Below are 17832 nucleotides of genomic sequence, written 5' to 3' on the forward strand. Positions count from 1 at the left end.
GACTTCTGAACCATTAAACATATCATTAGACTCAGCCCCAATAATATTTGGATCTCATACAGAAGGAAAAAGGGCGGGGTGGGGAAAAGATAATGCACGAGTGACTCTTCTTTCCATGCCTGTGGGTTATGTCCAGTGTGATGATTTGGCATCTTAGCTGCGGGAACATGCGCAAGTTTTAGATGTGCATCCAGCTCAGGCTTGGTCTACACACGCAGCACAGTGAGGAAGGAATGAGGTGGCAGAATGGATTGTATCACTTTAGACTGCAGGCTATATGAATGCATTCATATAGATAGGTAATATGTAGCTTTCATTGGTCCATTTCGGGAGACAATGGAGGAGTGCGCCTTTGGGGGCGAGGTCAAGCTTTGGCAGGTTGCAGTGCCTGCCATGGCTGTAGAGAACATAACTAAATATTAAACCCCCTGCAACATCTTTCTGCAGGCGAAGCAGCAGGAGTCTGATGCTTTGGACGTTAGCTGGAAGTGTCAGAATAAGTTTCACAAGATACTCTTTTCGGCCCTTCTGCACTGACACTGCTTTTAGCAAACAAATATTGGCTCAGGACAGGAATGGTACTTGTGTTGGGGAAGGAACTGTCACCCCATCCCTCAGGTTGGACTGTTCAGTGGGCAGGGGTTTTCATGCACCTTCACCAAGCAACTACAGCTTCATCCACTTGCTTGAATTTTCTGCCCATATTTCTTCTGTACGCACTTAATTAATCAGTTTTGATCTGGAGGGAAAACCGCTTCCTTACAGAACTGGGACAATTGAATTCCACCCCCACCAAATGAGCAAAGCCCATTCATCTCCATGAATGGATTCTGGACAACTTTTCCCTCCACCCACAAGTTGCTTGAGGCTAGGTGGGAGTCTATCTGACATGGCTGCAGTTTTGCCAGGATGATGCCAACCTACAATGCATGTGGAAGTAGGGTGGGGCCAACGTCATCACAAAGTCTTACTGTTTTCGGCTTTGAGTTTCACCCAGCATGAATGGTTGGGTTCTAGATCAGCAACCCCACCACTTTCATTAGCAAACTGTCCCATCTGTGTGGCATATAAGTGCATGACACAAAGCCTCTGGCGGAGTCTGTTGGTCAGACTCTTCTTCCCCAATTTGTAAGCCACCCAGCTCTCTGACATCCCATGTCCAACTTGTTAGAACTCAAACGCAATCTGCTACACATTGGGAGGCAGGTTCAAGCCATGTCACAAAGAACTCAACTGGTGGTCGCAATAATCTTTACAGCTATCTCCTTAATGATCCTCACCAAGTCTTCCATGGTATATTGCAAGGAAACAATTCCAAAGGTAATTTAAAAAAACCCACCACCCCTTGACCTTGTCACAAGAATCAGAAGGAATGCAGGATGAACTGCCTATTACTCATGTGTGCAATAAAATAAGACAAATGGTTTACGATGAGCGATCACGTTCACAAATTCTGGAATTTCCAGGAAACCATAGGGGTTTAGTGGCACTTCCTCATCTACAGCAATCCTAGATCAGGAATGTAAAGGCAACCAATTTTAAGGCAAACATTTTTCCAGAAGGGTAACCAGGTTAGGCTGCTGTAGCAGAAAAATCAAAATCTAGTGGCATCTTAAAGACTAACAAATTTAATAGGGTATATTTTTTCGATGGTAGACTCCAGTTCACAAATGCTTATGCCATAATAAAGCTAATGCAAGACCCCTGTTAATTTTAACGTGCTGAGGGCTAAATAAAATGAGGTTGGGGGCCTTAAAACCCCTGCTCAATAGTCCAACACTATCCTATCTAAGCTCCTGGGATTCCCACCAAAAACAGCCTCCTTTTAAAAGCCTATTTTTGTATCCATAATGATTAGAAATTTGCTGAGATTCCCAGGATGTTCAGTTATGTGTGCAATCCCAAACTCTCTGCTTCCAAGGTATGATCATGGAACCAGGGGATAAACATAGCTCTGTGTTTCACCATATGAATTTATTAAGAGGATTCCCCCCAGTATTTATACAAAAAAGCAACTGAAATTGTCTAAACTTATATACACAAAGACAAGGAGGGGAAGCATGTAGGATTGTCAACATTCTCCTGTTTGCAAAATTCAGCCTCTATATTCCTGAAGAGGAAAATAGTGGTATAGAATAAAGCTATTTGATAAATCAAGATTACAAGAAATTTACAAACTGGTTGCCCCAGACCAGGCTGGCTTTGTTCCATGCTGAAACATAATGGACCTAATTAGAAAATTGTTAAATGTAATTATAATGATGTCTTGATCAGAAACTTTTTTAATTTGTTTTTGTATTTTTTAGATTGAGAATACATGTTATACATTGTTAAACTGCTATATTGTTGAAAATGAATAAAAACTATGTATATATATACACATACATATATATAAAAGAATATAGCTGTTTTCATAATGATTTCTGTAACTTTTTTAAACATACTGCTAAAATATCAAAAACCATGGCACTTCTGAGACACCTTGTAATGGGATGTGCTGCTTGTAAATGTAGCTTTGTTCAAGTATTTGACCATTAAAGACAAAAAGATACACCCAGGCATTTATAAAACAAGACGAACAAAAGCGCGGGGGGGGGGGAGTATTAGCAAAAACAGATGGACACATTCAGACGTCACAGGTTTGAGAAGTGGAAGTGTGGATTGAAAGACTTGGAACGCCAAGGTTCCTTGGAAAAGCTGGGATGGCAACCATGGGGACTCCAAACCAACTCTTGAGATGCCTTGGAAACCGACTCAGGGGTCTGCCCTGGCGTATTTTCTCATCACAGCAATGCTCACTTCTGTTAAAGCATGTACACAATTCAACGCACGCCATGTGGCAGCTTCCTTGGAACAGAGAGTATTCTCCATTATCCCATGGGTGGGATTTTGCTCTTAGGGTTCCCCGTCTCACCCGCAGCAGGACCCACGGGATGCTCATAAGGCAGCGATGGCTTTGGCTGCCACCCTGCGTCCCAGAGGCAAGCTGAGATCCGTGATGGCCAGCACAATTCTGGGGCTAGACATGGTGGATGCTTTCACCAACTCCGACACCTGCCCAGAAGTAAAGAAGGGGAAAGAGGTCAAGGAAGACATGTCAGTGGCAAGTAGATGCTAGCAGAGTGAGCTCTGGGGTGCAGTGTAGGTTCATCTTTGAAGTGACCCATTTCCCTCCATGGCAAAGCAACAACTCAAGAGAGCTTGTGGCACTGGTCCAGATGCACTGCCTAGCCTGTGTCTCATACCGCGTGTAGGGGTGTTTATATTTATTTACTGCACTTGTAAATATTAGCAGACTTGGGCATGATTCATGGAATTGTAAGCTATAAATAGCTACAAAAGGTCAATAAAAATTTTTTATTGTCTTTCTGCCAAGGCATTCTGGGCAGTAAACAAATTTGAAATACAGGGGATAAGGAGAGTTACAAGAGAACAGCAGGCGTATCTCAGGCTACTGGAAGTTTGTTCAGGAGCTGATGACCTAAACTCCCTGGCCTGGGCTTCTTCCTTTCTGCTTTTCCTCAAGGCATGAAAATCTTTAATTGGCCTTTACACAACCCTCTTTTCCCAGAGTCTTTTGGATGCTGAGGAAGCTGGAAATTCCAGGGTGGTGAGGGAGTAGATTTCCCCATGAGATCTTTTTCCCTTTAAGAAGAGGTTGATCATGAAAATTTATACCTTCTGGCCTAGGCACTCCCAGCATAGGATTAACAGTAGCTGAGGAGATACTGGAACCTTACCTGTTATGCTCAAGGTGGAATAACAGGTAAAGCAGAATAAATATAATAATGACAACAGTTATTATTATTTTGTTCCTTTGTACAATTGTTCCCTCTCAACTGTTTTTCTATACACATGATTTTGAAAAGTCTGCAGGATTACATTCTACACCAACCCCAACATTCTGTAATGTGCAAACACAATAAAGCTTTAAACATATAGTTTTATATGCACACAACAGACACCATCAAAAGCTGGGGACAATTCCCACCTTCATATTTCTGCAAAACTCACATCTCTAGTGCTTCTTCAAAGAGGGAGGTATGTGCATGTACGAGTCAAAGAAACGGATCAATTATGTTCCTTGAGTACATTTTCTCTCAACCTATGATATGTATTTAACGGTACATTCCTATGCAAGCTTAATCAGCAGTTAAGTCCCACTGTGTTCAATGGGCTTTACACCAAGTAATTGTACACAGGATTGCAGCTTAGGGTGACCCTCACTTACTCCTCTGTCATTGTCTCTGGAGCTGTCAATTCCTTCCAACAGACTCCCTCTAGTGTCTGCCTTTCCTAACAACAGAGAACCAAAGAGACTTGGATTCATATGGACCATCTGTACCAGCCTTCCTCCATCTGGTGCTCTCCAGATGTTCTATACTATGTCTCCCATCAGTCTCAGCCAACAATGCCAATGGTCAGGGAAGATAGGAGCTGCAGTCCAGCAACATCTGGAGGGCACCAAGTTGGAGAAGAGTGGTCTATATGCATTGGGGAACTGCAAAGGGAAGATTTGCTTGTGCCTTTCTGGGCCAGGTCATATGACTGTTGGGTACTTAGAAGGCATCCCCACCCCACCTCACCTAGCTCATAGTAACACTTTTGCTGGCATATAGTGCATTGTCGCCACACACACAAAACCCACCTGTTTTGTACACCACTGTTTAGCCACTTTGGAAGCAAACACCCCTAACATTATGTGGTTCTCTATCTGTTAAATTCATCCAAAACTGAACTCTGAAGTGCAAAGAACCAACTAGGACCGAGATCCAGGTGACAGTTCTTTCCGCACGGCTCAGAAGTTCAAGGGGCTAAAATAGGGCACTCAAAGGTATGGAGGTGGCTTCCCTTAATGATTCCTTACTTCCCAGGGGCCATGATGAATTGTGACAGCTGAGTGAGGAAAACTGCAGGGAATGGGCCTTTACTCAGGTCAGATGGAAGAAGTCTGCCTGCAGCCCCCTATAAGCCAAAAGCTTTGCTAGAGAGCAGCAATGGACCAGGAGCCCAAAGAGAGACTACAGAAATCTTCAAGAGGAAAATGGGAGTTGCTCACCATGGTGAAGGGCATGAACTGGAGGATGCTGCCACGGCTTCCTTGCTCCAAGCAGTCTACACACTCCTCCATGAACCACTGAACAAACTGTGTGTGTGTCCCGGCTGTCTTGGCTCCCAAGATGGAAGAAATCAGCAGGAAGAGGTTGGCTGGGGAGCAGAAGAGGGAGGAACTAAGCACTGTCTCCTCTAAACCCCTATTTTGAGGCCTTTTCAGTTTTTAAAAATACAGTCATACTTTGGTTTTCAAACACCCTAGGTCTCAAACATTTTGGCTCGCGAACGATCAAAACCTGGAATGACTGTTCCAGTTTTTGAACATTCTTTTGGAAGCCGAACGTCCGATGGGGCTTCCGTGGCTTTTGATTGGCTGCAGAAGCCACACTTTGGAAGTTGAATGCTTTGGAAGTCGAACGGACTTCTGGAACGGATTCCATTCGACTTCCAAGGTACGACTGTAATAATGTTAATAGTAATATTTACCATACATACATGCATCTATATCTATAGATAGAATTTCAAGTGCATTTTTTCTCTGTGATCCTTACAAGAACCCCACAAAGTGCTATTGTTGCAGTTATATCTCCAACAGGTTTTCGTTTGGCAGCCACAAGATCCCAGATACAGTTTATGCCAACATCAGTAACCGCACGCCGGCAGGCTGTGGCTTGCCCAAGCAGGCAGTTCATGGTACTGGAGAGATTTAACATAGTGCTGCCTGGCAGTGGAACAGACTGCCTCAGGAGGGGATAGGTTCCCCTGCTTTGATTTAAGCGAAGTCTGAATGACCACCTGGCAGGGATGTCGTGGTTTTATTCGACACTGCAGATTGTGCATTGATAAAGGGGGGGGGGTTGGACTAGATGACTTCAAAGACCCCTTCCACCTCTATCATTCCATGAAACGTTTAAAAGCAGGTCTCACAGCTGAGCCCCTAGTGATCATCAAACGAAGCCCCACATAAACTGAGCTACATTTCAACCAGGCCAGCTGGGTGCCTGGCCTGCTTCTATAACTTTCCCCTCCGCTTAGCTAGGACTGAAGAGGCTTACCTAGGACTCTGTTGAGAGGATCTCTCATGCTGACTGTGTGCAGCTGTGAGGCGGACAGCGAAGTGCTCATCGTGCGGTCTGCTGAAAGTAGAGAAAATACCAGAGTTTGGTGACCACTTGCGTCCCAAACAGGAAATGCCTTTGAACTGGACCTTCCTTCCCTTTTCTAATGGTTGCCTGAGGGGCTTGGGATGACAAGATGGCAGCAGCAGCAGGTTTCTGGCAAGTCGCTTTGATCATGTTGGATCACCATCCTAATGTTCAACAACATTACACTAAACTAACAGCACCACAATTTAGAATTTCCAAGTGTTCAAAGTATGTTACCTCCACAAGGAAGGCCTCAAGCCATTTTCTCTCAGGCATTTGCATTATGGGAATAATAGCACTGACCTACTATGCACAATTATTGGAAGGATTACAACATAGTAACGTAAGTGAAAAAATTTGGGAATATGAAAGCAGTCTGTCAGGGGTGCGGAAGCTCCAGCCTGCAAGCATAATTAGGCTTTGCCAGCCCACTGCCCCCAATTTGTTCTGTGAGGCCAGTTTGGACAAGCCCTGTGCACCTGCCCTATGCCTGATGTAATATAGAATGACAGGTATGGGATGCATAAAGACCTGGATCAAGCCAAATGGGGGTTTGCAGCATTGGCGATCAGCTGATTGGTGGCACCAACAAAGCACTGCACACAGGGCTTTGCAACATTCAAGAATCAGCTGATCATCGAGTCCTGTGAAGAGTTTGTCAAGATCCAGCAAGATCATCTGGTCTTCCAGAGCGGTTTGCAAGGGGACTCCCAAGATCCGAAGATCAGTTAATCACTGGCACTTTGAAGGCTGTCCCTCTGTCAGCACATTGATTTCAAACCATGTGGGCAAATAAGGGTCACTTGATGTCATTGTGTGATGTCAGGTGAATGACAGGTGGTGGCCCTGCCCACTTGTCAAATTTGGACCTGGCTGTTGGTAGAGAGAGGGAGAACGATCTGGCCCGCTAGTTATAACCAGTTCCCCACCCCTGCACTATATAAATGTAAAGATTTAACTTCATCTTACCACATTGCATGTTAGAACACTAAAAAAAGAAAAATGAACAAGGTGTGATTGAGTACCTGCTGCAAATATCCTAAGAGGACTAGAAACTACTTCTTTTTTAAAGAAGAAATGAACACAGAGATTGGTCAACTGCTGAATCCAGCGCCAATTGTGCCCAGAACTGTTCTACATGGCATAACTGAGGAATGTACAAAGACAGGTTACAAAATCAATTGTGCCCAGATCTGTTCTACATGGCATAACTGAGGAATGTACAAAGACAGGTTACAAAATCAACTGCACCACCAAGTGTTTAAAAGCTAAGCAGTCCAGCCTTGGATGGTGGGTTTCACAGACCTTCTTTATCCATTTCCACAATTCTGCCATGGAATTGCCCTGAGAGTGGAATCAGATGCAATGACGCTGCAAGAAAGGAAGTTAAATTCCAACACTCCCTCTGATTCATAGCTGGATCAAGGATAGAGGCTTGGTTGTAAATAATCTTGTATGCAAATCAGAGAGGAAACACGGGTGTGCCAAATCACTGCTATGACAGGAGGAATTAGGGAGAGAAAACTCCCCAATTGCATTGTTATGTAGACAAAAGTAAAACCACAACAAAAGGATATCAAAATAAAGGGAAATCACGAGCCTGGAGAGCAATGGAAATATACAAAAACAAGATCCCTGAATCACCGGGCAAGAATCCAAGGTGATGAGCAGTGATGTTCTCCATATCCATAAACAAGAGGTCACTAGTTTCCCCTACTGACAAAGTTACTGATCATTTGATCTCCTTGTTCTCATTTGTGAGCTGATAACTGGAGCTGCAAAGGAAAGTGGCCTTTCTCTTTGCATGTGGCTCTTGGTCCCCCAGAACACAGAAAGCCCAAGTGGGATTTGTGGCATGAAGCACCTTTTCCTAGCTTTTACAGCTCCTCCTGGGCACAGCCCACCCAGGTCTCTGTTCTTTCTAAGTAGTTTTTAGTTTTTTAAAAAAAATATCTAGTTTTTCAGTTTAAAGTTTTACAGTCCAGCAACCAACATAAAAACAAGATTCCAAACAAACTCCTGAACTTCCTTCCTCCCCTTTGTGGGTCCTTGTGTTAACCATTTCCTCCTGCATCTTTTATAACAACCCAAACCTTTCACATCTCCATTATATCCAAAACTCAACATTAAGCTACAAGTGCTATTCCAATCCTACTAATGATTTTAGCTGTTTACACAATGGTTTTTAAGATAAATTATACATTTCCCCCATTCCTTATTGAAATTTCGGTCTTCCCGGTTTCTGATTTCTTCCGGTCATTTTTGCCATTTCAGCATAATTCATCAACGTAACCTGCCATTCTTCTCTGGTAGGGACTTTTGTCTTCTTTCCATCTAGTAGTTTTTGGTTTTTAGTTCCTGCGCCATGTCTTCCTTCATATCAAGAGATTCTTCCATCCGAGTTGGATGCCTACGCTGAGCCAGACACTGTTTTGGACACTTCCACTGCCGACAGTGTTCTGCGCTGCGCCGCTATCCTTAACTTTTAAAAAGTCAGTAAGGTAGGAAACTTTACCTTTACATGCTCCTGATAGCATACCCTCCCAGGGGGCACAATTACAAATCAAAATGATGTGTAGAAGCCTCCAATAAGGGCCAGAATTGCTAGATAGCTGAGGAGCTGCATTGGCATGTGACCTACACTGAGCTCTGATGCCTCCACCCATTCCAAACAGCACACCTAAATTTTCCCTGAAGTAAACAAAGCAATCCCCACATTCATTTCCTGTGGCTTATACCTATTTATTTATTATCTTGGAGAAAGCACAGTTCACAATAAATAACTTTTTTTAAAAAAAGCAAAATATTAAAATGTTTTAAATAGATCCAACTAATCTGAATCCTCCCAGATGGAGAGAAGTTGTTGTTTTGACGTGATTAAAAGGAGAGAGAGAGAGGAAGTGGAATGAGCTTTAGTCAGGTTTAGAATGGATTCAAGATTGGCCAGTCTTTTCCAGGGAGCCTGTTTGGACTCATATTAATTCCAGGAAAAGCTTTCTCACCATGATTCCACTTACTGGGGCTAGACAGGATGCTGGTGTCTTCCTCATTGGAGCTGAGCAGGCGCATCAGTTTGGAAGGCTGGGTATCATCCAACGGGAAGAGACTGGTGTAATCCTGGATGAGGAACCGAAAGGACGGAAAAGAGTCCATCAAGGTTACTGATATACACAACCATGAATAAGGCAGGCGGTCTGGTCCTGATTTTGTCATTCATGTATGGACTTGTACCTTTGCCTCTCTCTCTCAAAAAAAAGGATGATTCACATACTCCATTTCTCATCAGCATATTTAAAAGAAGGAAGAAGAGGTGCCAGAGAGCCATTTTAGTGTGATGCCCGAGACTGAACTGTGACCCACAAGCCCCCAATTCAAACTCCAGTTCTAACCTACCTCACTGGGCTGAGCTACTCCACAATGGATGTGACACACTGCAGAAATGAAATGCTATCCTCCTCTTGTTTGTAAAATGTCTGTTCCATTTGCAAATGCAACAAGCTGCTTTTGCACACTGATCTCACGGAAACAGGGATTATTATTATTATAATTATAATTATTATTATAATAAATTTATACCTCACCCATCTGGCTGGGTTTCCCCAGCCACTCTGGGTGGCTCCCAACATAACAACAACAACAACAACAATAAACACCAAATATTAAAAACTTCCCTAAACAGGATTGCGTTCGGATGTCTTCTAAAAGTCAGATAGCTGTTGATTTCCTTGACATCTGATGGGAGGGCATTCCACAGGGCGGGCGCCACCACCGAGAAGGCCCTCGGAGCTGGACCTCAGTGTCCAGGCTGAAGGGTGGAATGGAGACGCCCCTTCAGGTATACTGGGCTGAGGCTGTTTAGGGCTTTAAAAGTCAGCACCAACACTTTGTGCTCGGAAATGTGCTGGGAGCCAATGTAGGTCTCTCAGGACTGGTGTTATATGGTCTTGGCAGCCACTCCCAGTCACCAGCCTGGAAGCTTGCTTTGTACCAAGGTCAGACTGTTGATCCGCCTAGCAGAGTATTTTCTACCCTGACTTGCCATGTCTCTCCAAGGATTCAGGCAGAAGACTTTCACAGCCCAACCAGCAGATGCTGAAGACTGAAATTGGGGCCTCCTGTAACCCAAGAATATACTCTTACTGAACTATGGTTTTTCTCCTTCACTGGATCAGCTGAAGAAGCATCCAGGGAGCGAGCGAGGGATAGAATGAGAAAAAAATGACTTTCCTGTTCCCGTGTGCGCCACACCTCGTTTTCATACAGAACTTTTATTCTCTGCATGTGCTCACTTAATAATAATTGTTTTTGGAATTTCTGACACTGCAGAGCCACGTTATCTGATGCATGGACTCTGGTGAAGTTCTCAAGAGCATGCATAGGCAAACTCGACCCTCCAGATGTTTAGGGACTACAGCTCCCATCATCCCTAGCTAACAGGACCAGTGGTCAGGGATGATGGGAGTTGTAGTCCCAAAACATCTGGAGGGCCAAGTCTGCCTATGCCTGCCCAAGAGCTTAGCGAACATAGGGAGTCACTTTGGTATCATAAAAAGTTTCATATCTCAGGGGTCTGCATAATATTTTTTTAATGCAAGCAAGTAAGGAAAACTAAAGTCCGAAATTGTTTCAGATAGGGTTGCATGCAGTCCAAGATGCTACACAATATCAGGGGGGGGGGGGGGGGGCGGGAAGATAGCTAACCACGATCAGATCACCTTATTGAAGGTCACGTCTATCAACAGCTATTAGTCATGGTAGTGAAAAAGAACCTCAATACCAGGTTGATTTTGGGAACATAAATTAAGGGAAGCTTGTCACTTCCATGCCCTTTTTCTGAGCCTCTCGGAGGCAACTGACTGGCTGTTCCTGGAAACAAAACGCTAGTTGATTTGAATCCTTGGTCTGATCCAACAAGGTGTTGCTGGTTTCTAATGTTCTTAGAGGTCAAGGAAAGACAATTCCTTTGCTACAATCTCTAAGCTTGCAATTTAAAATTGCGATTAATTTTTAAAAATGAATAATCATAATTAAATTTTACAACTGAAAATTGTACAAGTTTGCTTTTTTGCACAATTCTCCTTCCCCCATTCATTCCTCTTGCCTCTTCAAATCCAGCCACTCCAATTGCATTTATCAATCCACTGCGGCCTGTTTTCCTTTTCCCAACATCCTTGTGGGAACAGCAGTTTACCTCTATATCTTCCCGGTGCCTCTTGCGCTGCCAAGCCGAAGTCTGCCCCTTGTTGTGGGAGGAGTAAGAGCTGGAGGCACACCACACAGACAGCCTAATGGAAAAAGAAACACACATCAGCTCCAAAGAAGGACAAGTGATTATTTATTTATTTATTTATTGCTATTCCTACTGGATGTGGGTTTTCCTGAACCACGACATTCTCATACCGTATATGGAGTACAGGGAAACTAGCATCATATTTGCAGGAGATCAGTAATCAGAGAATGTCTCCTAAAGTTTACATCAATAAATGCATTCTTCCACTCCCTGGACCCCATCATCCCTGGTACCCCAGCACACAAGATGTCACGCTAAGCTTGTAAGGCGGCCTCAACGGGGGGAAACAACATATTGCTGGGGCAATATGAGAAAAGCCGAGCTTGTGGTTTAATGGAGTGAACCCTAGAAGCTTGCATTTGGGTTGTGAAACTGTGCCATTTTTACTGCCTTGATGCATAAAAATATGTTTCTTGTTAGTGTTTGCGGAAATTCAGCTTTGAAGTTCTAGGAGGGCCTTGGAGATGGGCTGGAAGGACTCCCATGTTTCATTCCCAAAGTTTGCCTCTAACAGCATTTGCAATTTGTGGTCATTTTTTAACTTCCCATGTCTTATTGCTTCTAGCTTTCAGCTATCATTACTTCACATGATTTAAAGCGCTCAGCAAAATGTTTTCACAAGAAAGAAAGAAAGAAAGAAAGGGAAGGAAGGAAGGAAGGAAAGACTCTAGTTTTCATGGCTTGAAAGGGTACAGGGCAATAATAATAATATATTATTTATACCCCGCCCATCTGGCTGGGACGCAGGTGGTGCTGCGGGTTAAACCATAGAGCCTAGGACTTGCCGATCAGAAGGTCGATGGTTCGAATCCCCGCGTCAGGGTGAGCTCCCATTGCTCGGTCCCTGCTCCTGCCAACCTAGCAGTTCGAAAGCGCATCAAAGTGCAAGTAGATAAATAGGTACCGCTCCGGCGGGAAGGTAAACGGTGTTTCCGTGCGCTGCTCTGGTTTGCCAGAAGCGGCTTGGTCATGCTGGCCACATGAGCTGGAAGCTGTACACCAGCTCCCTCAGCCAATAAAGCGAGATGAGTGCCGCAACCCCAGAGTCGGTCACAACTGGACCTAATGGTCTGGGGTCCCTATACCTTTACCATCTGGCTGGGTTTCCCCAGCCACTCTGGGCAGCTCCCAAATGAATATTAAAAACTTCCCTTTCTTCCACTGTCTTTTAAAAGTAAGATAGTTGCTTATTTCCATGAAATCTGATGGGAGGGCATTCCACAGGGCAGGCGCCACTACTGAGAAGGCCCTCTGCCTGGTTCCCTGTAACCTCACTAGTACCTGGTAACTACGGAATGCAGGATTCCCAGGAAGCTGGAGACAGAGCTTCTGCACTCAATATTTTTCCCTTTCTCATGGCAACCAGAAACTGAATAAACTGTGCAAAAAAAAAATGGCACCGGTGTTCTTAACATCACATCAAGTTTTGGCTTGTGGATTTCATACCGGCACAGAATTGGGGCTCATTAACACCTGTCTGCTCATCTCTTACTTGGCAAGAGCCTTGCCCGGAGGGTCCATCAGCATATGCCACTTGGAGGAGTCTGTGAGCAGATTGGGCAGGATGTGTCCCAGGAGGGTGAGCGTCAGCTGCTGCATGTCCAGGCAGAAAATGGAGTAGAGCAACTCCACAGCCCGCATTGCATGCTCTTTCCGTGTCTCTTTCAGCAGCTCCTGAGAGGGAAGAGAGAACGACAGAAAGTGACAAGAGGATAGAGGCAATGAGCAGCGACATTCACTCCTCGCTTAATGCCATGAGCGCCGAACTACTCTGGGAGCCTATAGCAGCCTAGGGCCGTGGACAAAGCTCACACAGACTCTCTCTCTCTCTTGCCCACGCTTTGTCAGTGGTCAGAAACAGCCCCATAGAAAAGCACTGTGCAGCTAAACACAGCAGAAGAAACATTCCTCTTGCAGTATCCCCAACAGAAAGAAGTGGAGGGGGTAGGTAGAGAGGCATAATTTTGACCTACATAAGCCCACCTCTCAGATGGTTAAGAGCAGGGAATATACTTAGGAGGCATTCAGTCCACTACATGCAGCTACAAATACCCCCAGGACTGTCTGTCATGGTCCTGAACCTTTGGAATCTGTCTGCGCTGCAGTTCCACCTGAGTCCATCACTGTGGACATTTAGTCTCTGTCTCCATCGTTCAGCCTGGACAATGAGGTCCAGTTCCGAAGCCCTTCTGGAAGCTCCCTCATTGTGAAATGTAAAGCCACAGAGAACCAGGCAGAGGGCCTTCTCGGTGGTGGCACCTGCCCTATGGAACGCCCTCCCATCAGATGTTCTGAAGACATCTGAACACAGCCCTGTACTGGGAAGTTTTTAATGTTTGATGTTCCTCTTGGTTTTTTTATATTCTGTTGGAAGTTGCCCACAGTGGCTGGGGCTACCTAGTCATATGGGTGGGGTGTAAGTTGTTGTTATTATTATTATTATTATTATTATTATTATTATTATTATTATTAACAACAGGCAATATATCGGGGGGGGGGGAGTGAGCTTAGAATTATGTGACTTGACTATTCCTAATTAGCTCACAGGTCTTTCTCAAATATGCATATAGGAAGGCATGCAGCTGAGGCCAGGCATCAAGAGACTGCAATTCCGAGTAGCCTCATCTAAGCTGAATGTAGCTGCTAATGAGCTACGGTAAGGCCAAGAATCCAAATCATGGCGTCATTGTGAGAATCCCTTGGGTGACTTAGAGGCAAGCCACTCTCTCTCTGCTTCAGTCTTGCCTCACCCAACTGGGAATGCAGAAAGAAAACCTTTCTGCCTCGCAGGAGAGTGAGTGAGGGTTTTCAGAACAAATTCAGAGCCTTTTGACCACTTAGGTAAAGCAACCTGTTTTATGAAAAGCAAAGCTATTCCACTTATTTATTAAGCATTTACAACCCACATCTTCTACTAAAGCATGGCACCCACAACAATTTCAGGAAAACCATTTACAACGTAAGGCCTCCAATAGGTGAAGTCTTTTTTCTAGCTGTTGAAAAAGTACAGTACTCGCATGTGCCCCGTACCTTGACAAGGTTGTTGCAGAACCAGTAGACTCCGCCCATGTGCAGAAGGGTGTCGAAGATGTGGATGGAGCGGCTGTCCACCCAGCCTTTCTCCAGCACTTTGGAGAAGACGCCCATCAGCACCTCTTTGATTGGCTTCTTGGCAGGAAGGAAGTTCCAGTAGGGCATAGTGACGACCCCTGTGGCTGAGAACTTGATATTCGCAGCTGTCTGCTGCAGGACATCAGCACACATGTGCTCAAGGATTGAACTCATGATCACCACTCTGGACGGGGGGCAGGGGAGAGAAAAAGGGGTAAAGTATGACCACCCTAAACCTGCATCCTTATCAAGCCTTCTTCGGAAGCTCCAAGTTGCTGATGCCCCCAAATTCCAAGCAAAACGTCAACTAAAGGCATCGGGTTGAGGCTCTAAGGAATGTGCTGAAGCAGTCTTTGACCAGAGCTTAATATTTGCAAAATGACCCTTCACAGCAGCAGTGATCGGGGAATAACAGAATTATCTTAGCGCTGCTTGTGTAAATTTAACACTCACACTGGGACAGGAAACCATTGTCTCCATTCAGACCCAGATGAATGAGTGGCAATTCAGCAGCTTCACACTGCAGGTTCCCTCTGATGTTGTTTTTGTCCCAGGATGGCCACCTTAAGAACAGCGGCAGTGTGGCCTGGTAGCCAGAGTAGCCCAACGTGGCTGATCAACTGCTCACTGCCTGTACTGCCTGTGGAGCCATAGAATCACAGAATGGTAGAGTCGGAAGGGACCCTGAGGATCATCTAGCCCAACCCGCTGCAATGCAGGAATATGCAGCTGTTCCATAAGGGGATCAAACCTACAACCTTGGCACTATCAGCACTATGCTTTAACCAAAGAGTATTTGAACTTTTTTTTTTTTTTTTCATGCAGCAAAAAGCCTGGGCCACCTCCCAGTTATCTCTGATCTTTCAGGATGCTTAAGTCAGTGTTTTTTTTATGAGACACATGATATCAGCATGGAAATCATACAAAAAAGCAGAACACGCACCGGAGGCACAAAGCAGAATGCAAGCAGGTTAACCTGCCCTACAGATGCAGCCTTTACCCCACGTTTTAAACCCTTAGCTTAACACCCTCTTTTCTGCTACCCAGGCTCTTACTTGCCTCTCACTGTAGAACTGCAGGGTGTTTTCAGCATACAGGGGAGTTGCCAACTGCCGGATCATCTGCAATGACTTCTCTCTCTCGTCCAAGCCCAGCATACGGACGTGAGCTACGAGCCAGGCCACAGCGCACACAGCCATGCTGCACACCTTCCCCTTGATGTTGTCTGTGATTTTCTGGGGAAGGGAGGAGGAGGGAAAGTAAGGCAAGAAGGCAGCTGTTGAGACTCTAGATTTTTTACTTTTCATTCATTGAGGGATGGTTTGGATACCAAACATACTGCAACTGCAGTAGTAGTTCTAAGATCACTTTCAACTCTCAATTCTATGCATCCCATATGCAAGAGAAAGAACAAGCCTAAAGACCAAATCATCAGGATTGTGTAGTGAGCTTGTTGCTACAGTTTTCTCTTTTCAGAGAGGTTTTCTATAAAGGGAGAAACACGCAGCCTCCCTGTTGCATGGTACAGCCCAGAATGTTTTTGCACCATTCCCGATTCGGATTTTTGCATCTGAATGGTGGTGGGCTTTTAAAAGGTGAACAGCAACACATCTCCTTTGTATACAAGGCTCACTAGAAAAGCCTGCTCTTTGTCATTACCTGGACGGACTCAAAGGTGAGAACCCCGTTCTCCCAAGCGTTCAGGATCTCCAAGATAGCAGCAGAGATGCTCAGACACGCTTCTTGCCATTTCATCTGCCTGCTCAGATGCAAAGATATACAGGGAGGGAAAGAATCAATGGGAAAACTTGTCAGTAATATAGGAGATCATTAGCCATTCCCTTCCCCCATTCCAAACCTGCCTCCTCTTCTCTTGAAAGTGTATTAGCTAAAAGCTCAAAAGCGAGGGCTGAGCAAAGATTTCTAAGTGGCAGAGGGCTGAGCGCCAGTCTCTCCCTCCCCCAGTAAACAGAATTATGCACCATTTGCAGGTTTTGTTGGCACCAAACTTAAATGTTGGTGAAACCATGTACACAGGATAAGGAAGGAGGCAGGAGCAGCAAAGGATGCACAGAAAGCCCACATCTTAACTACTGAGACTGCCTGCTCTGTGTTCAACTATGAGGACTAGAAACCTGCTTTAAGAAATCAAAAGCCAAGAGGTTTAGGAATCCGCTCTACGGCATGGACAGAGAAAACAATGAACAGCCCTGCAGCATGAAGAAAGCGACTGGCGCTCAGGAGAGAAGGGAACCTTCAGCTCGCTATTTTCAGGACACCAATTCCTCAGCAAAGTTATTCTAGCATAGTTACTTACACCAACTTCATTTCTGACGAATTGTTGAGCAAAGCAACTAGAGACTCCACCTTGGTGGAATCGGGCCGGAAGCAAGGGTGGTCAGGGTTGAGGATCTTCCCTTCCTCTGGCATGCAGGTCTGCATCCAGGTCTCAAAGAAAGGCACTTCCCCAGGTGGACCAGCTTCAGAAAGGATCACCTGAAAGAGAGATGGCCAAAGGGGTTGGGCAGGGTAGAGACATCATGAAGCCCTCGACCACAGCAACAGCGCCACCTAGTGAGTGAGAGGTTAGGGACAACACATGCAGGGCATGAACATGGGACCTGGTTTCCCGTGCCTAGAATAAGCTCTCACTGTCAGGATTTTGGCCACCCCATTTGCTTACTTATGGCATTTTCATGGCACCCTGTTGCCAAGTTCTCAGGGTGGCTTACGACAAAACTCAAAGCAAATTAAAAATATTCCTCACAGGGGGAGGGGAGAAGAGAGTGGAAAGCTCGGAAGGTACACTGCACATGTTCAGAGAAGAACCCCCTTTTACTTACATCTCTGTGCCTATGCAGAGAACCTCTCCTCCACCATTACCTCTCCCTTGCCCCCGTATTGTACAGCGTAGAGAAGACCCTACCTCAGAGCCGTAGGTCTGGGCGACATGGCATAGCATGAGGAAGGAAATGTCGAAGAGAAGTGCTCTGACTGATGCCGCTTTGGCTAGAGAAGTGGGAGGAAACCCACAATGATAAGTTCACACAACAACAACAACAAGAGATATATCAGTAAATTATTATGACCATTAACGACATCTGGTGCATAAGAAGTGCTCTGCAACTACATTCTCATTCATTGTACTGACACAAGAGGAGTTCTCTCGCTCTGTGTTTTTGGGTTTCTTTCCATTCCTGAGTCCTTACGTCCCACACTGATCACTGACAG

General features: G+C 45.0%; 1 protein-coding gene across 8 annotated transcripts in view; it reads right to left on the reverse strand.

The window, feature by feature from the left end:
- Positions 1–1953: 1953 nt before the first annotated feature.
- MED24 (mediator complex subunit 24) overlaps positions 1954–17832 on the reverse strand; it is a 53211-nt gene continuing 37332 nt past the window's right edge. For 3 of the 8 annotated variants that reach the window (XM_077917287.1, XM_077917281.1, XM_077917283.1), the window contains 11 exons: positions 17528–17610; positions 16919–17097; positions 16261–16360; positions 15661–15836; positions 14521–14785; positions 12983–13164; positions 11392–11485; positions 9203–9317; positions 6111–6191; positions 5060–5208; positions 1954–3054 (listed from right to left, as the gene is read on the reverse strand). In XM_077917287.1, coding sequence (XP_077773413.1) covers positions 2938–3054; positions 5060–5208; positions 6111–6191; positions 9203–9317; positions 11392–11485; positions 12983–13164; positions 14521–14785; positions 15661–15836; positions 16261–16360; positions 16919–17097; positions 17528–17610 — 1541 coding nt within the window. In that variant the 3' untranslated portion in view covers positions 1954–2937. The remainder of the gene's footprint in view (positions 3055–5059; positions 5209–6110; positions 6192–9202; positions 9318–11391; positions 11486–12982; positions 13165–14520; positions 14786–15660; positions 15837–16260; positions 16361–16918; positions 17098–17527; positions 17611–17832) is intronic. The other 5 variants (XM_077917289.1, XM_077917286.1, XM_028701527.2 and 2 more) reach the window with 3 other exon arrangements.

This window comes from Podarcis muralis, chromosome 13, assembly GCF_964188315.1.
Source record: "Podarcis muralis chromosome 13, rPodMur119.hap1.1, whole genome shotgun sequence".
NCBI lineage: Eukaryota > Metazoa > Chordata > Lepidosauria > Squamata > Lacertidae > Podarcis > Podarcis muralis.